At 48.2% G+C, this 23,911-nt stretch overlaps 1 protein-coding gene across 11 annotated transcripts in view; it reads left to right on the top strand.

The window, feature by feature from the left end:
* ARSG (arylsulfatase G) overlaps positions 1–23,911 on the top strand; it is an 82,054-nt gene that overhangs the window by 20,521 nt on the left and 37,622 nt on the right. For 9 of the 11 annotated variants that reach the window (XM_043527683.1, XM_043527682.1, XM_037914607.2 and 6 more), the window contains 4 exons: positions 13,885–14,752; positions 18,839–19,026; positions 20,895–20,942; positions 22,952–23,063. In XM_043527683.1, the coding sequence (XP_043383618.1) occupies positions 14,529–14,752; positions 18,839–19,026; positions 20,895–20,942; positions 22,952–23,063 (572 nt within the window). In that variant the 5' untranslated portion in view covers positions 13,885–14,528. Of the gene's footprint in view, positions 1–11,852; positions 11,949–13,884; positions 14,753–18,838; positions 19,027–20,894; positions 20,943–22,951; positions 23,064–23,911 lie in introns of those variants that run through there. The other 2 variants (XM_007055126.4, XM_037914612.2) reach the window with 2 other exon arrangements.

Below are 23,911 nucleotides of genomic sequence, written 5' to 3'. Positions count from 1 at the left end.
CAGAACAGGTTTCTGCCAGTTTGGGTGTGGGTGTGGCGGCGGCTGTGTGTGTGTGTGTGTGTGTGTGTGGGCGTGCGCGGAGCGTTCCCCTGGCTGCAATGGGCCGGGATCCCGCCTGGTGGCTCCAGGCGCTGGCGCTGCAAGGTTGCATCCCCCGAGCAGAGAGCCAAGCGGATGGGTCGCCCCCCCCCCCCGAGTCAGCAGTTTGCAGCCTGCCCCCCTGAGTGTGCCGGAGTCGGCTCCCTGGGAGCTGGGGTTTGGTTTGGTTTTGTTTAATGGTGTGGCCAGGGCGGCTGGGGGTAAACCGTGCGGCTGCCGCTTCTCATTGCCGCGCCGGGGTGTCGTGCGAATTTCCCCGCTCTGCTCCCGGGCTCCCCACGCCGGGCTGGGCGGGGGGAAGAACTAGACTTTATTCGCCGGGCCGCAACTAAAATCACGCGGCCTCTGGGCAGAAGGTGAAGGAGGCTCTTGCGGGGGGATGTTTAAATCTTACTGCGGCGAGGACGTGAAGAGAGGGCGATTTTGCTCATGCTGACGCGCTTTTCACTGCGGAAGAACGGGGAAAGAAAGGGTTAACTTGTCACCCGTGCTGCGTTTAAGGGACTCGCTGGGCAGGAAGAGTCGCGTTGTATTTAGCGTGTAGCAGAAACGGATCGAAGAATGGGAGCGATTCTTGGCTCTTTGGGGTGCGCTCAGGTCACGCTGCAACCTCCCATTCAACCGGTCACCCCCCACTTCACTGTCAAGCCCCGCACCGTTTTGGAGGCTCAATGATGCATCCCATTTGTTTAGAGAAGGGCCCCTCCTCTCTTGTGGAAAGGAGACAGCAGGGATATGTGTGTAAAATAAAGGAAGCAATGGGTCTCTTCCCCCCCTCTCTGTTTGCAACCTGCTAGTTACTGCTGCTGACAGGTTTCAGAGTAGCAGCCCTGTTAGTCTGTATCCGCAAAATGAACAGGAGGACTTGTGGCACCTTAGAAACTAACCAATTTATTTGAGCATAAGCTTTCGGGGGCTACAGCCAACTTCATCAGATGCATAGCATGGAACATATAGTAAGAAGATATATATATATATATATATACACACACACACCTACAGAGAACATGAAAAGGTGGACCTAGCCATGCCAACAGTAAGAAGCTAATTAATTAAGATGAGCTATTATCAGCAGGAGAAAAGAACTTTTATAGTGATAATCAAGATGGCCCATTTAGACAGTTGACAAGAAGGTGTGAGGAGGATACTTAACATGGGGAAATAGATTCAGTATGTGTAATGACCCAGCCACTCCCAGTCTCTGAGCTTGAATTAATATGCAAACTAGATACCTTTAACTTGCGTTTGAATAGAGGCTGGGAGTGGCTATATGTTCCATTCTATGTATCTGATGAAGTGAGCTGTAGCCCACGAAAGCTTATGCTCAAATAAATTTGTTAGTCTCTAAGGTGCCACAAGTCCTCCTGTTCTTTTTTTAGGTACTGCTGGTATCCCACTAAAACTCTGCTTGCTTTGAAACAGCTGCATCCAACATTTTCTTTAATTCCCAAATACAGTTGGCACGTGCAGTTTAGAAAGGCACGCAAGATGGGATCCTGTGGCTAGTGTGTGTGACAGTGCAAAACAGCAGCCCCAGCCTGCTATAGGGCAGCAGAACTGCAGGAGGGAATCTGGTAAGCTGCTCTTTTAATAATAATGCGTAGCACCTGCATGTGCTGCATTTTCCAAGGACCGTACATTAATTAATTATTTTAAAAGACTAATTAGTGCCCAAACCTTTCCTTTTTAGTGCTACAATAATGGTAGGTCTCTTTTTGCAGCCTTAACAAACAAATTAAAAGCCTGAGTGTGGATTTCACTTTTAATCATTAGAAAAAATAGCCTTTTTTGTTAATTGTTTTAAAGCTTTGCCTTGGTTTTCGTGTAAAAAAGAAGTGATCTAGTCATAAAATAGGCAGGACAACCCACCATGAAATTCACATACAGATGGTATTATTGTTTTTATAACTATTGTTTGTTTGTATTATTGTAGCTCTTCAGAGCCCTAGTCATAGAGCAAGACCCTGTTGTGTGAGGTGCTGTACAAAAACAGAACAAACTGTCCCAAAGAGCTTAGCTGCCTTGAACTTTAAACAGGATGAAACTTTAAACAAATGAGGGATGCAACAAAATTATCCATGTAAGAAACACAAAAAGCCACATGGGTTCCTTCTGTGGAGCGATGGCTCCCAAACTTTTTCATGCTGTGACCTCCTCGCGTCAGATAACACGACCGCGAGGGGTCTGAGAGGTGGTGATGGGGTTTGAAAATTAAAGACTCGAAAAACAAGTTCTGCCCCTGCGGGAGCGGGGAATTTGCGGAGCGAGCCCACCCTGTGCTCACCTGGCAATGGTAGCTCCTGTCCCGCATGGCTGGCTGGACTTGGGTCCCCATTCTGGGCATTGCAACCTGGTCCCTGGTGTGTGGGTTTGTGTCACAGCACTACACAGGTTTGGCCTGTCCCCTCTAATGGAGGAGTGGCTGGGCCAAATTTGAGTGAGTGGCGTTGTGAGTCCGTGCGCCATGAGCCAAGCCGTAACACCTGGAGCAGGGATTTGAGCCCAACCACCCCTGCAAGATGGGAGCCTCTTCAACTGGGACATATTCTGGCTTTCTTACATTTTCTTTTTTTCCTCTCTTTTTTCAAAATCTCGCCTCCCCCCCCCCCCCCCCCCCCCCGCACCCTTTTGCGACCCTTTCTGGGAGTTGCGACACACAGTTTGGGAAATGCTGCTGTAGAGTTAATAACTCTGTAACCTCAGCTCCACGGTTCTCTATTCCGTAATTTTCCAGAATAAAGTGAGGGGAAACCAAATTTTTGTGGAATGAGGGTAACCTTGGGACTAAAATGAGAGACTTTCCTCCAAACCAGGATCATTGGCAGGTATGTTGCTGAGCCATATGAGGAGGCATGCACTTATTCTACCTGTGCTGGTTCTGCCGGTTCTGTGGCTAAACAATACTTGAATCTTAGCAGCAGCCCAGTCTGGCATCTTGTGCCAGCATTCAGTTTTTGCTTTCGAAGTTAACTTGATTGATGATGTGATGAGCTTTCCTGACTCAAAAAGGTCCATTCTTTGGAGTCTGTCTCCAAAGAAGCCTGTGTTTTAGGCTGTTATTCAACCTCTGGAAAAAGAACCTTTTGGGCTTGAAAAATTATTGCTAGCCCCGTTTAAAAGAGTCACATTATGTACCTTGTTCACTTTTGCCCATGGAGGTATTTGGTGCTTTGTTCTCTAAGTGCACATACTGTGTACTTGATTAAATCAGATTCTGGTTCTTCTCGTTTTTTTTTAATTTCAACATCCCTCTACACACACCATTGTTTGTGGCTTAAAGCAGGGTTCTTGTTCTGGATTCTTGAGCCTTGTACCATTAATCGTTGGTGTTTGTGTTTAAATTCAATGACTTTTGCCCACTTGTAGCAAATTTAACATTTTTATTAAAGCTAATGTTAAAAAAATTATATAAGACATAGGTTGAGAAAAGTGCCTGTACATCTGGGTACAGTGCTTAGATTATCCACAAACACAAAGTTTGTTTTTAAAAGTCATATGATACGTAGAGTACATAATCGGCAGTAATCCAAATTTAGGTGAATAGATTTAACAATACAGTTTAGATATTAGAATCCGAATACTCGGGTACATCATTCATGAAAAGTTGTACAGAGATTTGGTTGTGGAAAGAGAAATATATCAATGACTGGAGATTGTCCCTCAGTAATTGAGAATTAGGTAGGTTGTCCATTTAGAAAAAACAGTCCATCAGGAAAGTATTTGAGTTACTTTCCTGATTGTGCTTCTCATCGGCACCCTAGCTCATCCCTCCTGTTATTGCTGATGTCTGGTGATGTGTTCTAGGTAGATGTCCCTCGACCACCTGATGGCGTCCGATACTGTGCTGAATGGAATGGATATTCCTGTTTTTGTGTCTTTTTGTAACTTAAGGTTTTGCCTAGAGGGATTTTCTGTGTTTTGAATCTGATTACCCTGTAAGGTATTTACCATTCTGATTTTACAGAGGTGATTCTTTTACTTTTTTCTTCTATTAAAATTCTTCTTTTAAGAACCTGATTGCTTTTTCATTGTTCTTAAGATCCAAGGGTTTGGGTCTGTGTTCACCTATACAAATTGGTGAGGATTTTTATCAAGCCTTCCCCAGGAAAGGGGGTGTAGGGTTTGGGGAGGATTTTGGGGGGAAAGACATTTCCAAGCGGGCTCTTTCCCAGTTATATGTCTGTTAGATGCTTGGTGATGGCAGCAATAAAGTCCAAGGGAAAAAGGAAAATAGTTTGTACCTTGGGGAAGTTTTAGCCCCAGCTGGTAAAAATAAGCTTAGGAAGTTTTCATCTGTACCCTACATCTGTACCCTAGAGTTCAGAGTGGGGAAGGAACCTTGACATATTCTGCATTCTCTCAGCACTCGTTCGTTACTGGTGTCCCATGCGCCCAAGGCTCTGACGGTCAGTGCGTGTGTCTGAACCTGGTAATCCTTCGCTCTCAAGGTTTCGGCCAGAGGGGTGCATAGGCGCTCTGCACCCACCAGCAACCAAGCTCCACGCTCCCCACCTTCTCCTCCTCCCCTGAGTGCGCCGCGTCCCTGCTCCTCTACCTACCTCCCATTGTTTCCTGCCCGGCCGCTTCCAAACAGCTGTTAGCAAGCTCCGGGAGGGAGCGGGAGGAGCGGGAATGTGGCACGCTCAGGGGAGGAGGCGAGGGCGGGGATTTGGGGAAGGGGTTGGAATGGGGGCGGGGCCCCATGGAAGGGGTGGAGTGGGGGCAGGGCCGGGGCTCTGAGGAGGGGGTCGAGCACCCAGAGGAAAGAAGGAAAGTTGGCGCCTATGAAGGGGTGTATTTCTCCACCTTTTGAGCTTGGGCATCGTGGAAGGCCGGGATCCTGTTTTCGAAGGGCACTGTGATATCCACCATGATGATCTTCTTCCGGTCCTCGTTGGTGATGATGATGATGTCCGGCTGCAGTTGGCTGTCGGTTCTGGGGATGGCAGAGTTTATGGCAACCTTCCCCAGGGGTGGCGTGGTGGCTCTGGCCAGGCGATCTTGGATGGTGTTGCATTATAGCTACCAGGCTCTGGAATGAGGCTTGCAGCTACACAGGACGTGGGGTAGGAGTACTTCATTCAGACCAGCATGGGGTATAAAACCCTATCTTGTTTGCTCTGCTGTACTTATGGACTGTGGAAACTTGCCACATTGCCATGGTAATATAAAACTATAACACACAAATAACTCTGCCTAGTTCAAATGGGACTCAGAAGAACTTTAAGGAATCTGGTTTATAAACTTTCAAAAATTAGGAAATAAATCAAGATCTTTGTTTTATTCTTAAATCGTTCTGCAGTGCTCATTGCATCTCATATGGCATATATAATTTCTCAGTGGATAAAGCCCTCCGGGGTCCCTGTCACTCAAATCGGGGATAGTAAATGATCACTCACGCGCACACACACACACACACCCACACACGTTATTGAGAAACAATCTGAGCTTTCTTCAACTTCAATTGGCAGCTCAGGTAACTCCCATTAACTTTCAATTGGCAACTAACTCCCATTGACTTCAAAGGGCTCAGCCTGAGTGAAGACATCAGCCTACGTCCCATCCTCTGTAATTCCTCTTTACTAAAAACCTTTGTGTGAAAAGGATCTTTCTGAAGAGTTCATGGCCCTATCCTCCACCCATTCACCCTGTTGGTTAACGGTACAAGTAGTTTTGAGGCAGTAGAAGAGAGTTGTGGCTCCAGGTGAGAAAATAACATGCCAGTGTTCTTAGAACAAAGAAAGAAAAAAGGCCAACACCTTTCTTTTGGGCAAAGCTTGAATGCAGCCCTGTCCTTGTCTGGCCTCTCAGTTGGTTGAACTCTTCTTTGCTCATCCATCTGTCCTCTTCCATACATGTCTGCCTCCCTCCTCCTCTGCCCATTTCCGCTCATTTCCTTTGCTCTCCCTGATACTTTTCCTCCCACTTTATTTTGCAGAGTGTTGTTCATGCAAACTGTCCACACTTCGCAGGTTGTTGTGTACAGTGAAGATGTAGTCGCGTTGGTCCCTCTCACCAACTGAAGGTGGTCCAATAAAAGATTATTGCCTCACCCTCCTTGTCTCACACTTCACTGAAGGTAATAAGGGAAATCAAGGAGGCATTGGCAAGGGAGATGTGCAGTTTTGGGTGAGGTCTGAGGACGATGGAGAGAAGGAAGGCTGTACCAGATGGTGGCAGCTGCGGAGGGGCAGGCTCTTGCACCAGCTGTGATGGGCGACGGTGCACGATGTGATGAAGGAGAAGCAGGGAGGGGAGGAGAGAGAGGCAGGTGGTCTTTTGAGACTGGAGCAGGCTGGAGAAGCTTCTTGGGTAATTTTGAAAGCAGGTGGGAAAATAAACTGAATTAGATGCTGACGTGGCCGGGGAGTTGTTTGGAGATGGGGGTGTTGTGGGAAGCAGTGTTCTGCACTGGCTGGTGTCTGACGAAAGGGCAGTTCATTTACAAGCGTGAGGTGTCTTTGGCTCTTAGTCCTTCCTCCCTGGTTCATCCCACCCAACCCAGCTCCCCCTCTCTGGATTCCCTCCTGGGGATCCTCTGGTTCCCCCCTGCGGCGGGGAGCACTCCTACCGCATCACCTGTTCAGCACCTCACTCCATGGCTTGCCCATGTGCTTCAGGCCAGTCAAAGGGCCTGCTCAGCCCCAGGGTCCCCACACAATGGCTTGGAAACCAGGGGACTCGGGCTAAGGTATAGACTCTACCTCTCTGATTCAAACTTTCTTTGGGGCTGCTGACCCACATTAGCTCCACATGCTCCCTGTGGTCTGGGATTTAGTAGTGGAGATGGTCAGTCACTGAGCTTTTGGGACTCATGTCAGGGGGACTCACCGAGCAGGCTCAGAAAAGCCTCTCTCTGTATTTTAAACGGGCAGATTCTTCCATAGTTCAAAGGGGTCACGTTGTTGGGTTCTGGCTGACAGCTCCATTCTCCCGGCCAGTCTGGAATTGTGTAGAGATTAGCTCACAATGGCCTAAAGACTCATTCTCTCCAGAGCAGACTGGTGACAATTTAATTGATACAGTTTTCTGTACAGGTAAAAAAATAAAGACCATACAGACATTTACTGCTCTCCCCGATGACTATGCCCACCCTGCTTGGATTTACTTTACGGTGGCCATTAATTAGCCAAATCACAGCATAGCTTCTGTTCTGAGGGGGGGATACTTTAATTGGCCTCACTATTAAAATACAGCTGTCCAGTGTTCAAGAACCATTTATTGCAGTGGGCGAAGCTTAGCTTTATGGGCAGCATTTCTCTCCTAGTAGAAACTGAAGGATGCTGCATGAAGACATATTGATAATTTCCACCTTTTTGAAGCCTTCTGGTGCCTTGCCATTGAATGGTGCCGTGATGTGCAAGCTCCGCGGTGGCTTTAGGCTTCCATACACTCAGCTTGTTGTGGTGGCAACCCTACAGCTTTCTCCCCTTGGCTTAAACAGACAGTTTTCAGATATGCAAACTCAGACAGGGTGGTGTGCAAACATACAAACCATACGGCCGTTAGAGAAGGAATTCTGTTCAAACAGTGCAGAGTGACGTATTGTTAGATAGTCAAGGAATTCTCAAGCTAGGACAGCCAACCACCGCACCCAGAATTCAGGAGCTGTCCTGGTCTCTGTTTGAAGAGAGTGGAGTTTGTTCCTCAGGAAGCCCTGCAGTTGTTCTAAGGAGTGACTGTGGCAGGTGAGTTTGCTGCTGGGTTGCAGCATTTTCAACTGGCGAGGCACCCCTCCCGCCCTCTTGCTTCTGACCGGGGGGCTCTGATTCAACAAAGCACATAAGCATGTGCTTGAGTCCGCCCCTACTAAGCAAAGCACTGAAGCCCATGCTTAAATCCCACTGAAGTCCATGGGAAAAGCACATGCTTTAGTACTTAGCTGAATATGGCGTTTGCATCACTCGTTGTCGGTCAGGATGACTACCCTGGACTGGGCAGGGAAAACTTGGAGTAGCTGATCTGCCGTGTGCGCATATCTGGGTTTCTTTGGACTTTGTTCCACATCTCTGTTAATGGCCTTTGAGGGTGTCTGTCCACTGCAGCTGGGAGCAAGCCTCCCAGCTGGGGTGGACAGACACCTGCTGGCTCCGCTCAGGCTAGTGCACTAAAAATAGCCGTGTGGACTTTGTGTCTTGGGCTGGCCACCCCTGAGAGCACACCCAGAGGGCCAGCCGGCTCTGAACTCGGGTGGCCAGCCCCCGCTGCTGCCTGTGCCACAGCGGCCACATAACTATTTTTAGCTCGCTAGCTCCATCATAGCTAGTACCTTTCTGCCTATCCCAGCTATGGGCGTGTTCCCAGCTGCAGTGCGGACATACCCTGAGAGCTAAGAGGGTCGAGCAGTTTTCAGTTAGAGAGAAGACAATGCCCTTTGAAAATGGTTCAGATTGCTTGTGTTAGCCACGTTAGACTCGCTTACCTCCCTACAATAAATTGAAACACCTGCCAAAAGTTCAGCCTCGCTGTCGGATGTCTGGACGTGCAGTTAGTTTGGTCAGGCAGGGGTGTGGCAATGTATTATTGGGGTAGGTCACTCATGCTAGATGAGATTTGCCAGGCAAAGCCATAAGCCCTTTTATTAGCAGGACATATCCTACCAGCAGTGTTTGTTTTTCATATATACAATTTTAAAAGATACCTTGCTTGGGCATTTTCAACGAGGAGTGCCGTTGCACCCTTCTTGCACAAAAGGACACATTTTCACAGGCTGTTATTCTGAAATGCAGATTAGGCTCTTTCTCGTGATGCTTAACTTTGCTTGCTTACTTCACTGTGCTATTAGAATGGGAAGACTGATGTGCATGTGGCTAGGATGTAATGTGCATGGAGAATTTCTGCAAACCAGGCAGACAGCACGGCCCCCATCCTGCAAGGTACTCTGTGCACTAGAGTGGCAACATAGAGTCCCACATTGGGCCTCACTGTGCCCATTGATGTGAATGGCGAGCACATACGGGCGCTGGGTCCTCCTGTATGGAGTGACCTGCAGGATCAGGTCCTAAGATCCTAGAAGTTTGAGATGGTAAATACCTACCAGACTATTGAATGGACAAGGCAAGATACAGTGCCCCAATCGAGGATGTATCCATTTAAACTGATAGCAGACTTGATCTCATGCTGAAGGCTGAGAAGAAGTGAGTTGTTTGGAGGCCAGGAAAAATGTCAGTGGTTAGGGTGATGAGCTATTGCTTCTGGGCATGGGGGAGCATAGCCTGGCTGCAGCATTCTGGGTCAGCTGGGTCTGGATAAATCAGGGGCCCAACTGACCTTTGTCCCTTTCCCTAAACTGAATCTAAAGCTGAAAAAGTTCAGATAAGGGGCATCCTCTCTGATCCTCCCACTCTGTCTCCTTGACCTCAAACAGGATCTCCACACTTTGCTCCATGACGTCCCCTTCCCATCATGATGGCTTCTCCCAGGAGGCTTCCTGGCCTCTTTCCCTTTCAGAGCCACCCATTAGACACTCCTCCACACCCCCAAACTGCAAGGATTGGAAACAATGGAGTCTCAATCTGTCTGCGTCTTCTGAATAGCCTTGCTTTGTGTGTCAAACCAGAATGTCATTGTGATTTCTTTTCTGGTGTTTTTAGATTTAGGGCTTTCTGAGCAGCTTTGAACAAACTACATTTCTTGGTTCAGTCCTTTTACAATAGTATCAACGTGATCTTCCTCTCTGAGGAGGACAGGCACTGTTTCCAATAAGGACTCAAATATAGTTTAAGAATTGCTTATGGTAGAAGAGGTGTTTTGCGAGTGTGACCGAGTTTCCCATGGACTTGGCAAATGGCAAAAATACTTGAGTGTAGATACAGTAATACTGACAAAAAAGTCCTTTTGCTGGGATAGCTTATTTTGTATGGGGAATGGCATAAGCTGTACTGGCAAAAGAATATTTCTGCTGGTACGAGCTGTGTCTCCACTAGGGGGGTTTGCTAGTACAATACCAGTGTAGCTATACCAGCAAAGCCTTTCTAGTGTAGACATGTTTCTGCGGTCATGGGATTACATGAGAATGGCATGGGATTACATGAGAATGTCAGCTTTCTTTTTTTTTAAATAAAAACATAAGTCTCTAGCATTTGTCACCTTTGTCCAGCTTGTCCTTGTCCGTCCCTCCATGAATGCAAGTCGACGCCACACCATTCTATTTCGTTGCGAGCACATTTTATCATGGGATTGGCCCAGCACATTTTCGGTCTGCCCAGTGGTCGCTTGTCGTCTCGCGGGATCCAGTCACTGATGCGGGTTGTCCACCTATTGTCTTGCCTGCGGACTACATAACCCCGCCCATCTCTGCTTTGCGTCGTACATTGCCTGCACTACATCAGTCACCTCTGTATGCCTTCTGATCGCATTCGGTATATGATCACAGAGCGTCGGTGTGGGGGTGAATGGGGTTTGACAGCGAAGTACGGCGGAGCATATGCTCTGGCAGGTCTTACCAAGCTGAGAAGGTGTCGAGCTAGCGTCCAGGGCAGTAGGGAATCCGACAGTACCTCTATTACTCTTGGGAAACCCAGCCAAAGTGGAGGGATACCGCAGCTACAGGGCACAAGGGCTGGCACCGCGAATACACTGCTGCAAAGTTCTCCTTCCAAACAAGCCACATAAAGCAGGATAAACCGGGACACTGAGCACAGACTCGTGCGTTGGCCTGACCATCGCTCACAACCCCGGATAGCACAGGACGAAAACCGGAAAATGGCTCAAAGAATAGTCCAACTATTTGTTGCAAGTCACAACACAAGCCTAGCCCTCATGCTTGTGGAAAAAGCTTGAAAAAGTGATCCCGAAGAGCTCAAAATCCAGAAAGCAAATAACAGGAACCCCCTCGTCACCTTTTTTAAGTTTAAAATCTTGTGATTTCAAAGCCCGTCTCAAGATTCTGGAACACTTGGGTGTTGGCAAATTTGCACGTGGAGGTTACGCCATGAGGAACTGTTCATAGTGGCAAATGCGACACCTGATAGTGTTTGCTGGATCAATCCCTTGGGCTGGATTGGAACCAGAGTCATTTTATGAAAAGGTGATAAGAATTGGTTTATTTTATTTCTTTTATTCTGGGAATATTTTTTTTCAGTGAAAGTTGGTGAACTATGGGATGTTTCTCTGTGTACACAAGGCAATATTTAAAGAGCTCTGCAGTGTTCGGCAGCCTGCAAACAGTTTTCACCTGAGAAAAGAGAGCATCCTGTCCCTACTTATTTCAGATGCTTCCCTTTTCATTAGGAGGAAAAAAACTAACTAAAACAACCAACCCAGCCCAGAGGCTGATAATAGGAAAACCAGTAAAATCTGTCCGGGAAATATATAGAGACTAAGAACAACTTTCATCAAGGGAGCCTTGCAGGGAACAATTTGGGCCCATTCGTTCACAACCTTCTTTCTAAAAGCGGCAAAGAGTCCTGTGGCACCTTATAGACTAACAGACGTATTGGAGCATGAGCTCCAATGCATCCAACGAAGTGGTATTCACCCACAAAAGCTCATGTTCCAATACGTCTGTTAGTCTATAAGGTGCCACAGGACTCTTTGCTGCTTTTACAGATCCAGCCTAACATGGCTATCCCTCTGAAGCTCTTCTTTCTAAAGGAATTCTGCCCCCATAAGTCTGTTTCACTACAATGGGAATTCTGTCCAGAAATGAAGGAAATTTAGTACCAGTCTAATCTAGCTCTCTGTCTGATACAGGTTCTTTTTGGTAGGGTAATACATGAGGGAATGACTGTGGTTTTGTGGTTAATGCACAGGAATGGAAGTCAGGACTTCTGAGGTCTATTCTTGGCTCGGACAGTGGCTCATGTGTGATCCTGGACAAATCACTTAGACTGTCTGCGCATCTGAAGGTCTGTTCTGTACCTCACACACTTCATTAATGAATGTCTGTAAAGAGCTTTGAGAGCCTCAGATGAAAGGTGTTCAATAACTTCACAAGGTTATATTTATTACGATGATTTTTCATTATAAGTTAGAAGACTAAAGAAAGCTGCAGATCTGAACTGAAGTCCTAAGATTTTTTAAACTTAATAATGAATTTGACTGGGAAATGATGGCTAATTTCCCACTGCCAGCTGCTGAATTCTTGACCTACACATGGTGCTTGTTGTGTTTTCTCTCTTTTTACCCTGCATCTCATGGTCCTTTTTGCTTTTGATTATTCATTTATTTACGCTTCCTACGAGTTTATCGAGATCATTCTGAATTTTGTTGCCCTCCTCAGATGTGTTGACTGACCCACAAGTTTTGTATTGTCAGCTGCACATTCTTTCCTCAAGGGCACTGATACACAACTGGAAACATCTGTCATAATACTGGCCCCAGCTGGACTCCGCTAGCTTGCTCCGTCTACTTCAAGTTGCTTATACTCAGTGCTTTCTGTATTTGATATTCAAGCCAGTTCTTTGCCCATTCAAATGTCTCACCCTCTGATATCATTCTTATTGTCCTTGCAGATTAGGCTTGTGCTGATGGTTTTGTATAAACAGCCTGAAGTCCTGTAAATTATACGAGCTTCCCGCCACCTCATTTCTTGTTACTGTCTCATGAAATTCACTGATTTCTTAGGCATCAGCTCATTTTTTGGTAAATCTTGGCGGATTAGTTTAGTTAAATCGTAACTTTCAACATGTTCCCCAACTATAACTCCAGGCAGTATCTCTAGACAGCCCTACAGGCATTTGGTCCCTTAGTTCTGCCTTACATACCTTCCTATAACCGCCTTGGACCAAATCTGCCCCCAGCTTCCACCATGCAAGCACACTGATTTCCGTGACAATCCATCAGCACACAGCCACTACATTGGCTTCTCTCCAGCCTTTCCTGCCCTGCCCTGTATTTATGAGCCCAGCACTGCTCTCTGTGCACTAGATTCTGACACCCTTACTCATGTAGAGAACTCCTTGAGTGATCCCACTGACATCAACAGGACTACTCGTGGGATAAGCTGCTATTCCAGATGAGGAAGCGTGGCATGTTCTGGCTCAGTATGAGGAGTGGGTCTATTCAGTGTAAATAAAGTTTAATTTTTAAAATTGAGTTTTACTAACTGACCTTAGTCCTTGTAAATTATTAAAAATTGTGGAAAGTCTGCACATCAATCTCATCTGCCTGTTTGCTGTCTGTAATGCAGATTAATAACACCCTATGACATAAGAACATAAGAATGGTCATACTGGGTCATACCTATGGTCCATCTATCCCAGAATCCTGTCTTCCAACAGTGGCCAGTACCAGATCTTCAGAGGGAATGAACAGAACAGGGCAATTAACAAGTGATCTATCCCCTGTCGTCCAGTCCCAGCTACTAGCAGTCTGATGTTTAGAAATACCCAGAGAATGGGGTTGCATCCCTGACCATCTTGGCTAATAGCCATTGATGGACCTAACCTCCAGGAACTTATCTAATTCTTTTTTGAACGCATGACCTCATGCTCAAAGATCAAATCTGAGATCACATTGCAAATCTAGGCAAAATTACTTCTCCAGTGATCTTCAGCTCCTAGTTGTATAGGAAGAAGTCAGGCTTGATTGTTTATACAATCAGAGTCTGTATGTTTGATATATGGTGATTAGGGAAAATGGTCATTGCGTTTGTTTCCAGGCTTTGGAGTAGTTATCAGTTGAGTTACAGCAACCTTAAATTTGACAGCAAAATTGCAGCTGCTGTGTTTGAAAAGCAAAGGAAACGTCTGTGCATAGAAAAACAATTCTTATGCTCACTAGGACTAAGGTTTAAAGCTTAACTCTTTCCATTGCTAATTGTCTCTTGTTTTTCTTGCACAGGAACATTTGCTGTAATGTAAAGGTGTCCCCCTTATGGAATTCAAAGAACAGTTCAACATCATTTAACTTCAACTTTTGTCTATTCTTTTGAAGAAATGGACAACATCACTTTACAAGGCCAAATAGAGAATACTCCTGTAGACATCGGTAATCTAAATTCCATGCGTCCTGAGACTAAGTAATTTATAAAATTGGATGCCGTACAGAAGGTTTGTAATCAGGATAAAGAAGCTTTGGAAAAACAAGTAAACCTTATATTAATAAGACGTTATTTGAATTGCATATTTAGCAAAACCCCACAATTTTTAAATGACAATATGATTATTGTGACTTCCTACAAGATCTCACTTAGTATGTCAGCTGTTTGCAAGTGGAAAAGAGAGAGGAAGATTATGGTTCAGTCGATCTCCAAATGATCAAAAGTCAAAACTGCAGTTTTGTAACTTGTCTCTTCAGAGCCATGCAAAGATGTGAAATTTGCGTCTCTGCAGAATCCTAGGGCTGCTTTGGGTGGCAATAAACAGCTGAATCACGGCTGAGGAAAGCACGACAATGGGAGTTCTCAAATGAGCGTGTGGCAGGAATAGACCACCACCACCTACTCACTCACGCTAAAGGTCTCCAGGAGGCATTCTCCTGACACCATGGAGATTCTGTTCCTGAAAATGCTTCTGCTACTGGCTGGCTGTTTAGGTGGGCTCTTTTATCACCTCTCAGATCTTTGTGTGGGTGAGAAGAGAACAGTTCAGAACAAGCCGAATTTCATAGTCATTTTGGCAGATGATGTTGGATGGGGGGACCTTGGGGCCAACTGGGCAGAAACCAAGGACACTCCTAACTTGGATCAGATGGCTGCAGAAGGAATGAGGTAAGCGTCAAAGAGGCGTCTGTCTATTTCTGAGTCTTCCATTTACCCGGCGTGTGATACCAAACGGCCGGTGGGCAACAGTAAAATGGACAGAGGTTCTCACTAGTTCTTAATCACAACAGTAAGTGCCAGTGTATCCTGTCTGAGATCCATGTGAGAACCATGCTGTGGACTACCGTGGTCTAATTCATCCCTATGCTGAGACCCCACACCTACGGAGGCACATGTGTCACTTATATCACTCATGCCCTCAAAATAGCAAGAGCAGGGACCTAGCGCCACCAATGGGGTGCGGCTGGGCAGGACACTGGGGGGGTCCTGCCTGCTACAGTGGCCTGTAGGATGAAGGTCCAAAAGATATTGCACCTGCCTCAGAATTAGGCAGATTTCCCATGAGTTGGTTGGAGGCAAGGGGAGGGGAGGGAAACTGAGGGGAGGGGAGGAAGGGGAAGGTGGTTAAAGCCCAGGAAGCTGAATCAGGAGCTCTGGGCTCTATTCCCAGCTCTGGGTGACCCTGGGCAGTATCTTTTCCCACCCTGTGCCTCAGTTTCCCTCTCAGCAAGATAGGGATAATAATGCTCCCTTACCTCACACAGGGGTTGCGAGGCTGAACTTTAAGGCTGGCATTTTCAAAGGGGCCTTGGCGGGTTTGTAGATGGGCACCTAGCTTCCATAGGCCTCATTGACAGTTCCAGCTTTAGTGTCTGTTAAACCACTGAAATCGCCAAAAGAAGGGGTGATACAAGTGAACAGTATCCTTCTTATTTATGGCATTGGTCTACAGGCAGCAGCAAGCCCAAAAGGTGCAGGTGGTGACCCAAGAAAGAATAAGCATTAGGACTGCCTTGGAAAACCTGCCCAGATGCACAGGAAATCAGTGAACATAGCATCCGTGCTTAGAACTTTGGTTGTTTGCAACGTATTTGTTCTTCATGCTGACTGTGGTCAACTTCAGACCAGCGTGGCAGAGAACCTGGGTTCTGACAGCCTAGGAACAGCTGATAGACAAATATTTGCATGAACCAATTGCCTAGCAGTAAAGACTTTTCTTCATTTTAGCAAATATTTAGAGGCAGGTCCTGGTTCAAATGAACGAGTCTTGTCTTTAAGGACATTGATAAATACAAGTTATGGTAATCGCGGAGGAAATCATACCATGTCTTTTTGTGTAGAACCCAGAGAGAAATCTCAGCTGGAAAATGATCTTAATATTCCTTTTTACTGGGATATACAGTAACAATAACCCTGAGCATCTGCACAGAGCTTTACATTTTCAAAGCTGTTCCCAAACATTAACTATTTAATATGTGGCCAGGATTAGGTAACAAGAATGCACAATTTATTCTCTCTCCAGTTCATTAACTCCTGTTTTAGAAAGGTTAGTGTAGTGGTGTTGCGGTCGTCCCTATCCCTCTGGGTCAGAGGGAGGCCACACCACCTCACTAGTCACTGGGATCACGGCCTAGTGTCAGGGCATTATTCTTCCAGCCTTCATAACAGGGTGGGATCCTAATAGTCAAGAGGGTTTAGGCCCTTGGGCAGGGCTGAGCTAATGAGTAGTCTGTAGGCTCAGGCCTGTAATCAGGGAGCGCAATAAAGCAGTCTATGAGCTCTAACCCTTAGGCAGGGGAGAGCTAGCAAGCTCTCTATGATGGGAAGTCTGCCATCCGAGGGGTAGGGGGGAACAAGCCCGCAGGACTACACTGCATCCCAGCCCAGGGCCCTAACAGTGGCGGGGTGTCCCGCCGCTGGGTCAGCGGGGATCCTCTTGCAACATGTTGACCAGCTGTTAGGCCACAACACGACCAAACTGAAGTCTGGTTTCCCTGGGCTGCTTCCTACCAGAGTTCCAGATTGGGCTCCGTGGTCTCAAGATCCTCTGCTTCCTTGGGGTACTCAGCTGCCGGCAGTCCCACCAGCTCCTCCCCGGCTTCGGTCCTCTCTCGGCTCCAATGGAGCTAGGGGCTCCGCCTTTTCTACTTCCTGCCCTGCCTCTCAACTTTCGGTGGGAGAGTCGAACCCGGCCTGACCCTGCCCACCCGGGCAGAGAGAGTGGTTCCTCCCCCTCTAGCTTGGAGGGAGGCCACACTGCCTCACTACAGTTATAAAACCGCATATTTCAAGGTTTAAATCACCCACTCTCGCTATTTAGGGATTAGGGTGAGACCTTCATGGGGGCATTTCACATCTTCCTATTGTAGGGTCCTTGTGCCCTCCTCTGGAGCATCTGGCTGTGGGCCCGGTCAGGACAGGATTCTGAACTCTGTGGATGAGAGGTCTGATCCAGTCTGGCAATTCCAGTCTGGCTCCTATATGAGATAGAAAAAACCTCCTAGATCAGGTACTGTAGTTCGCCTGCCTTCTCCCCAGGACTGCTAGATTGTTCCCTGCGATATATTTTCTAGTGCTTTGTCCTTTTGAGGTTCTTACCTAGGATTTCAGTCCCGTGGGGTATTTGGCAGTTGGTGCATGGAACTGTGCAGAGCTGGGGCTGCTCAGAGAATGATTTCCCAGAATTAAATGGAGAAACCTGACCGATGGAGCCAGTGTGTGGTTAACCAGAAGTGGGACAACAGCCTCAGATCAAGGCAGGCTGAGGAGCAGTGCTGGCTGCTTGAGAAAGGCCTCAGAAAGCTTGGGGAGAAGATAAGTATGATCTTGGGCTCCGATATAATCTGTGGGTGTTTAGTGGAATTTAAACACATGCTGAAGTGTTGTCCCAGATTGGGACAGTTTCCAGTATCAGGTCCTTGGTGCAGAGGGAAGTTGGTTCTGGCGATGGGGAATAGACAGTAGAATTTAAGGAGATGACCCAGCCATGTATTCCAGACAAGACAAGTCTCTCACAATGCTGTTGTGGGTGTGAGGAGAATGGTCTGACTGTGAAGATACAAAGTAGGGGTTAGGGAAGTGGTGGGCCTCATATTTAAGGACTGAAATGCCCAGGGCCACACTGAAAAATGCATCTGCACTTGTGCATCTGTTTGCCTGTGCCTCGCTAGGAACCCCCTCCCTTCCTCTTGGGCGAGAGCTGTGCCCCCATCACCGCCAGGCTGGGTCACAGCACTTCCCGGTCTCTGAATGGAGAACCAAGAGAGAGGCTCCAGCTGGTACACAGTGCAGCTGCCCAGCTCCTCTAGAGTATAAGTTGTGGGGAGCACATCAAGTCCACTTCTGCCACCAGGCCTGGGCATTGGTCCTCATCTTCAAAGCATTTAATGGAGCAGCTCCCCACTGCATTAGAGAGCACAGCTCCATCAATGAACTGCTGAGACAGTTGCCCTCCTTTGGAACAATGCAGATCATGAAGCGCGTGAAAGCCAGTGACAAATCCATCTCATTTGAAGGGCTCTGGTTATGGATGAATCTGGAATCGGATGGGCTTTCGGGAACCCTGCAGAACCTTCCTACTTGATAAAGTGTCTCCACCATATAATCACAGTGACATTCCCAGCATCAACCGCTCCCTGTTCCTACTCCCTCTCCAAAACACACTCTGCTCCCAGCAGAGCTTACCGTGCCCCAAAGAGGGAGAAGAGCAAGAGACAACATGACATCCACTCAGGGCTTCACTGTTGCCAATTTCCTTTGTGCAGAAGGTGCTCAAATGCTAAGGGGATGGGTGGCAATTTGAAACCCAGATAGATTCATGGCAGTTTGAACAAAGAACTCAGCTATCTTCAGGCAGCTGAGCATCTCACTGGCCACTAACATGGACAATATGCCATTTGCACTTGTGGTAAGTGAATGGCAATCACGTTCCAATTTACCTAGGGAGGTGGTGGAATCTCCATCCTTAGAGGTTTTTAAGGCCTGGCTTGACAAAGCCCTGGCTGGGATGATTTAGTTGGGGATTGGTCCTGTTTTGAGCAGGGGGTTGGACTAGATGACCTCCTGAGGTCCCTTCCAACCCGGATATTCTATGAGTCTATGTGTATGTTTGTTTGCAGCCCTGGGCTCCTCAAACAAAGCCCAGCATGTGGGAACATGTCAATTTTTGCCAGCTAGCGGGGGTAGTTTTTGCAGCTTTTTGTCAGACGTTCCAGTCACAAATCCTAAGGTACGTTCTGCCTCTTTCTCTTCTAGATTTGTGGATTTTCACTCTGCTGCATCCACTTGCTCCCCATCCCGTGCCTCCCTGCTCACAGGAAGGCTCGGCATTCGCAATGGAGTGACCCACAACTTTGCTGTCACATCAGTGGGTGGCCTCCCCCTCAATGAGACTACGTTAGCTGAGGTTCTGCAGGAAGCAGGATACATCACCGGGGTAATAGGTAATTAATGCACTGCGGAAAGCTCACTGTTGTTCTGTTTTGCAATTCATTATGTAGACAATGGTAGACAGGGCTCAGGGCCATAGGTGCTGGAACAGACGTACTGGAGGTGGCAGCCCCTGGCTTGAAGTGGTTTCCATTATATACAGTTTGGTTCAATGGCTCTCAGTACCCCCCTCCATAAAGATTGTTCCAACACCCCTGCTCAAGGGACACAGGGTGGACAATGGAGCTAATTTGTTGGCTCAGGTCCAACTGACGCTGGGAGTGGCTGCAAGTGATTATTACCACTTAGGTTGTACACTCTGGGGGTGGGGTGGGGTGGAGACTGTATCTGCCTCTGTGGTCTGTGCAGCATCTTGCACACCTGACTCTGCTTGGGGCTTTGGAGTGCTACTGTAATAGAAGCATTAAGTAACGGTGATGGCTGTTCAGCGGAGGGAGCTTGAGCATCATGTCTAGGTCATGTCTAGGTCATGAGAAATATCATCTCGTTTGGCACTAAATGACCAGCACCCTTGCTGGCAGTCACAGCAGCTAAGTCAAACCTTGAAATACGCCGTGAAGACTGACTCTTCATTCACCTCTAGGATTGGTCCCTTCTGGGTTGGCGGTGAGGCACGTTGGCAGAATGGTCCAGGGGCAGGTTGAACTATGTGGTTCAAGCTGCCCCTGGACCATTCGGCCAATGTATATTCTCCCGAGTACTTTCTGCCTGTATCTCTCTCTCTATATCTATCTATCTATCTTTTTATTTCTTCAATATTGTGAAAATATATACAGGCGCCCATCCTCTGCTTGGGATTCTTTTCCCTACATTGAAACCCGTGCATTCATTAAAGAAGAACTTAAAGGATGTTTTTTTTTCTGACTTTTCACTTTTTCTATTTCTCTTTTTGCAGTTCTATGATGTTTTTTAAAAAATTGCCTTTTTAAATGTATATTTTTCTGGGTGGTTACATCATGATGTGAACTAAACTTCTGGCTCCCTCCAAAATCTAAATGTGTGAATTGTTTAACTTCAGAAAAGTGTTTTTTCCTACATATAGTAACATTTAATCAAAATATTAGCATGCAGAATGGTTCTGTGCCCACAGAGCCAAATATTCCTTGATATAATGCCCTGTGCTAACACGAAAAGCTATGTTATGTGTTGTGTCAATAGTTCATGAGTTTCCAACTCCCTACTGCAAGCATATGGAGCGCTCTGCCAACTTCCAAGGGAGTCATTCTAGTGTATCAGATCAGTCATCTGTGGATAATGAATAAAACGTACACTTTCATTCAGAGCCATTGAAATGCAATGAAAGAAAGTCACAAAAACCGGGAAATTCAGTTAGTTAAATGCAGTTTGCCATTTCTTTACATTGACTTACATGCAAAACTATTCTTTGACTTCAAAGGTTGTTTTGCATGCAAAATTATGGCAGGATATGGGCCAGAATAGCTAAAGCTTCATAATTAAACTGTTGGTCATCATGTGGGGCCAAATTGTGGTAGGGCCTGAGAATATAGTGCTTGATCTTCGAAAACACGTATGTGGCAGTTCAGAGGAGGAAGCCAAGAATGGACCATTCAGAACCTCTTAGAATATCTTGTCTTTGAAAACTGAATGTCTGGCAGAACCTTGGTAAGGGTTTAAGGATGAGCGAGACTTGAGAAAACATAAGAATTGTTTTATGAAATTCCTCTGAGATCTAACACCCTTATGGAATGGATCCCTTGGCAAAATGGCATGCTTTAAACAGGCCCTGCAAAGACAGCGACTCTTGTTGCTGGATTAAAATGTCAGGCCCTGGACACTGTATGTAATTTCTAGTACCTGCGAAGTTTACCTTCTGAAAAGACTTCCTATTGCGTCCACGCAGGTAAATGGCACCTCGGACATAGCGGCCTCTATCATCCCAGCTTCCGTGGTAAGATTTTGTTGTAAAACCCAGCAAGGGTTTTTGTTTCCCACTGTCCCTTTCTCTTTTTAAACCCATTCACCTCCTTCCTGGTAATTGCCCTCAGAGAGGGAGGAGCAAGCGAGGAGCAGGCTCCTCTGTCAGTCCCCCTGTAGGTCATTAGCTGCCCCAGGAGTTTTGCTGCCCACTCCTGCAGCAGCAGGAGGGGTTTGCGGGGTGGTCAGTGACTTGAACTCCCCGTGGAGGGAGTAGCTCTAGTTATTGGGTGGGAATGCCCGTTGCCCTGCTCCCATGGGCTTGCAGAGTGGGGGGCCGCAGTCTATGAGGTGTGAATTCCTTTTGGTAGCCAAGGTGGAGTAGGGGATATTTGTGCTCTGGATTGCCCTGTGTTTAAGTTCACACTCAGGGCTGCTCCGACTGGGGTTGGTGGAGTTATCTCTGGGGTGGAGTTGGCCCAAAAAGTCCATCTTCACTTGGCGGAAAGGCCAGCGCTGCGGTCAATTTGTCCTTAAAATAGAGTCCCTCTTTTTGTGCTATTTGCTCGGTCTAGCCCCCCATTAACTCCATAGTAGAGCCCTTTAAAAAGAGGACCATGTTGGGGAAAAAACACAGGAAAGTACAAACGATGAAGTCTCAATGGATCCTTGTCCTGTTATAACATGAGCTAGATCCCTGAACCTTCAGTCAGACCTCCATGGAGCCCCATGGGTGTGAGCATTCACCTGCATGGTCTGTGTGAAGGAGAGGTGTCTAAGCCAGTGGTTTTCAAACCTTTTTTTCTGGCAACCCAGTTGAAGAAAATTGTTGATGCCCGTGACCCAGTGGAACTGGGGATGAGGGGATTGGGGTGTGGGAAGGGCTCAGGGCTGGGGCAGAGGGATGAGGTGTGGGGATGAGGGCTGTGGGGTGGGGCCGGGAATGAGGGGTTCAGGCTTTGGGAGGGGGCTCTGGGCTGGGGCAGGGGCTTGGGGTGGAGGAGGGGGTCATGGCTCTGGGCTGGGGGTGCAGGCTCTGGGCTGGGGCTGGGGATGAGGGGTTTGGGGTGCAGGAGGGGGTCATGGCTCTGGGCTGGAGATGCAGGCTGTGGGGTGGGGCTGGAGATGAGGGTTTTGGGGTGCAGGAGTGGGCTCTGGGTTTGGGGGGGTCTCAGGGCTGGGGCAGGGGGTTGGGGTTCAGGAGGGGGTCATGTCTCTGGGATGGGGGTACAGGCTCTGGAGTGGGGCTGGGGATGAGAGGTTTGGGGTGCAGGAAGGGACTCCAGGTTTGGGGGGGACTCAGGACTGGGGCAGGGGTTTGGAGTGTGGGAGGGGGTCAGGGCTCTGGGTGCGGGCTCTGGGTGCAGGCTCTGGGGTAGGGCCGGGGAGGAGGGTTTTGGGGTGCAGGAGGGGGCTCTGGGTTTAAGCGGGGGCTCAGGGCTGGGGCAGGAGATTGGGGCATGGGGTTCGGGCATGGCCTTACCTCCAGTGGCTCCTGATCAGCGGCACAGCGGGGTTGCTAAGGCAGCTTCCCACCTGTCCTAGCACCACGGACCACGCTGCACCCTGGGAGCGGCGAGCAGCCGGTCCAGCTCCTAGGCGGAGGCGCGCAAGCAGCTCTGCATGGCTCTTGCCCACCTTCACCGCCCCCTGGTCAGTGGGAGTGCGGAGCTGGTGCTTGGGGTGGGGGCAGCGCGTGGAACCAGATGGCCCCCCCGCCTAGGAGCTGGACCTGCTGCTGGCCGCTTCCGGGGCACAGCACGGTGTCGGAACAGGTAGGGACTAGCCAGGCAGCACCGCGCATGAGACTTTTAACGGGCCGGTGCTGACCAGAGCTGCCGCGACCCAGTGCCTTACCTTCCGTGACCCGGTACTGGGTCACGACCCACACACTGGTCTAAGCAGCTGTTTTGCCTAGAACTGACCCTGTTCCCATCCTTGTGTTTGTAAACTCAGCAGCAACAACTGTGTAAACAGTGCATAAAAGGCAAATGGCCACAGCGGGCAGCTGCGGACACACTAACGCGCTTGTTTGGATCCCAGGTTTCGACTATTACTTCGGGATCCCCTACAGTCACGACATGGGTTGCACTGACACCCCAGGTTACAACCTCCCTCCCTGTCCAGCATGCCCTCGACACTCTGCGGACACAAGGTACAGCTTCTCCGGTGGGGTGGAATGGAGTCTGGGCTTTGATGGGAGCGGGTGTGATCAAAGGCATCTCCCTCATGCTAAATGTCAGAGCTGAATGGAAAACATTTTCTAATCGATCCCAGGAACAGAGAAATTGGCAGGGGTTGTAAAGATGAAGGGTTTGAATGAATGTTCGCTGCGGTCTCCTCTCCCCTTGCTCTGCCCCAGAGGGACCATCCCCTCTCACCCTGCAGTGTGTATAAAACACAGCAGGTTTGGGGGGCCAAGCTGGTTTGGGGGCGCCTTCACTCTCCTCCCCTGGCATCACAGCACTGCTCCCTTAGGCCAAGGAAACCCTGAGGAACCTGTCAATGCTCCTTCATGCACCAGCCAGAGGAGGTGACCAGAGAGCAAGACGAGGGGCCCTGGCCAGCTCCTGCTGAAGTCAGAGACCAAATGGGGTCCATGGGAGGGAAGTGGTTAAGACACTTGTCTGGGACACAGGAGATCTGGGCTCAGTTCCTGGCTCTGCACAGACCCCCCCCCCGCCCCCCCCGTGATCTTGGGTAAGTCTCTCAGTCTGTCTATGCCTCAGTTCCTGTCTGTTGAGACTATAATCTCTCCAGGTACTATCCCTTACTGAGTGTCCATCCAGCAAGGGGCTCTGAGCTAGGCTGGAGCCTCCTGGTGGTCCCGTGGTAACAAAAATGTGTTCGCTCTCCCGCAATGGGAGGGGCTGGTGAGGGACTGAGTTCAGATCCCCTCCAGAGCTGTCTGTCTCACAAGTGCAGCCAAACCCGAGAAAGTTGAGGCTTGATTTCTGGCACAACGAATGCAATGGCAATAACTGAGACTGGGCCACATTGTGA

This window comes from Chelonia mydas, chromosome 14 (genome assembly GCF_015237465.2).
Source record: "Chelonia mydas isolate rCheMyd1 chromosome 14, rCheMyd1.pri.v2, whole genome shotgun sequence".
Classification (NCBI taxonomy): Eukaryota; Metazoa; Chordata; order Testudines; family Cheloniidae; genus Chelonia; species Chelonia mydas.
Note: the sequence above shows the minus strand (reverse complement) of the source record. Positions and strands in the feature narration are given on the sequence as shown.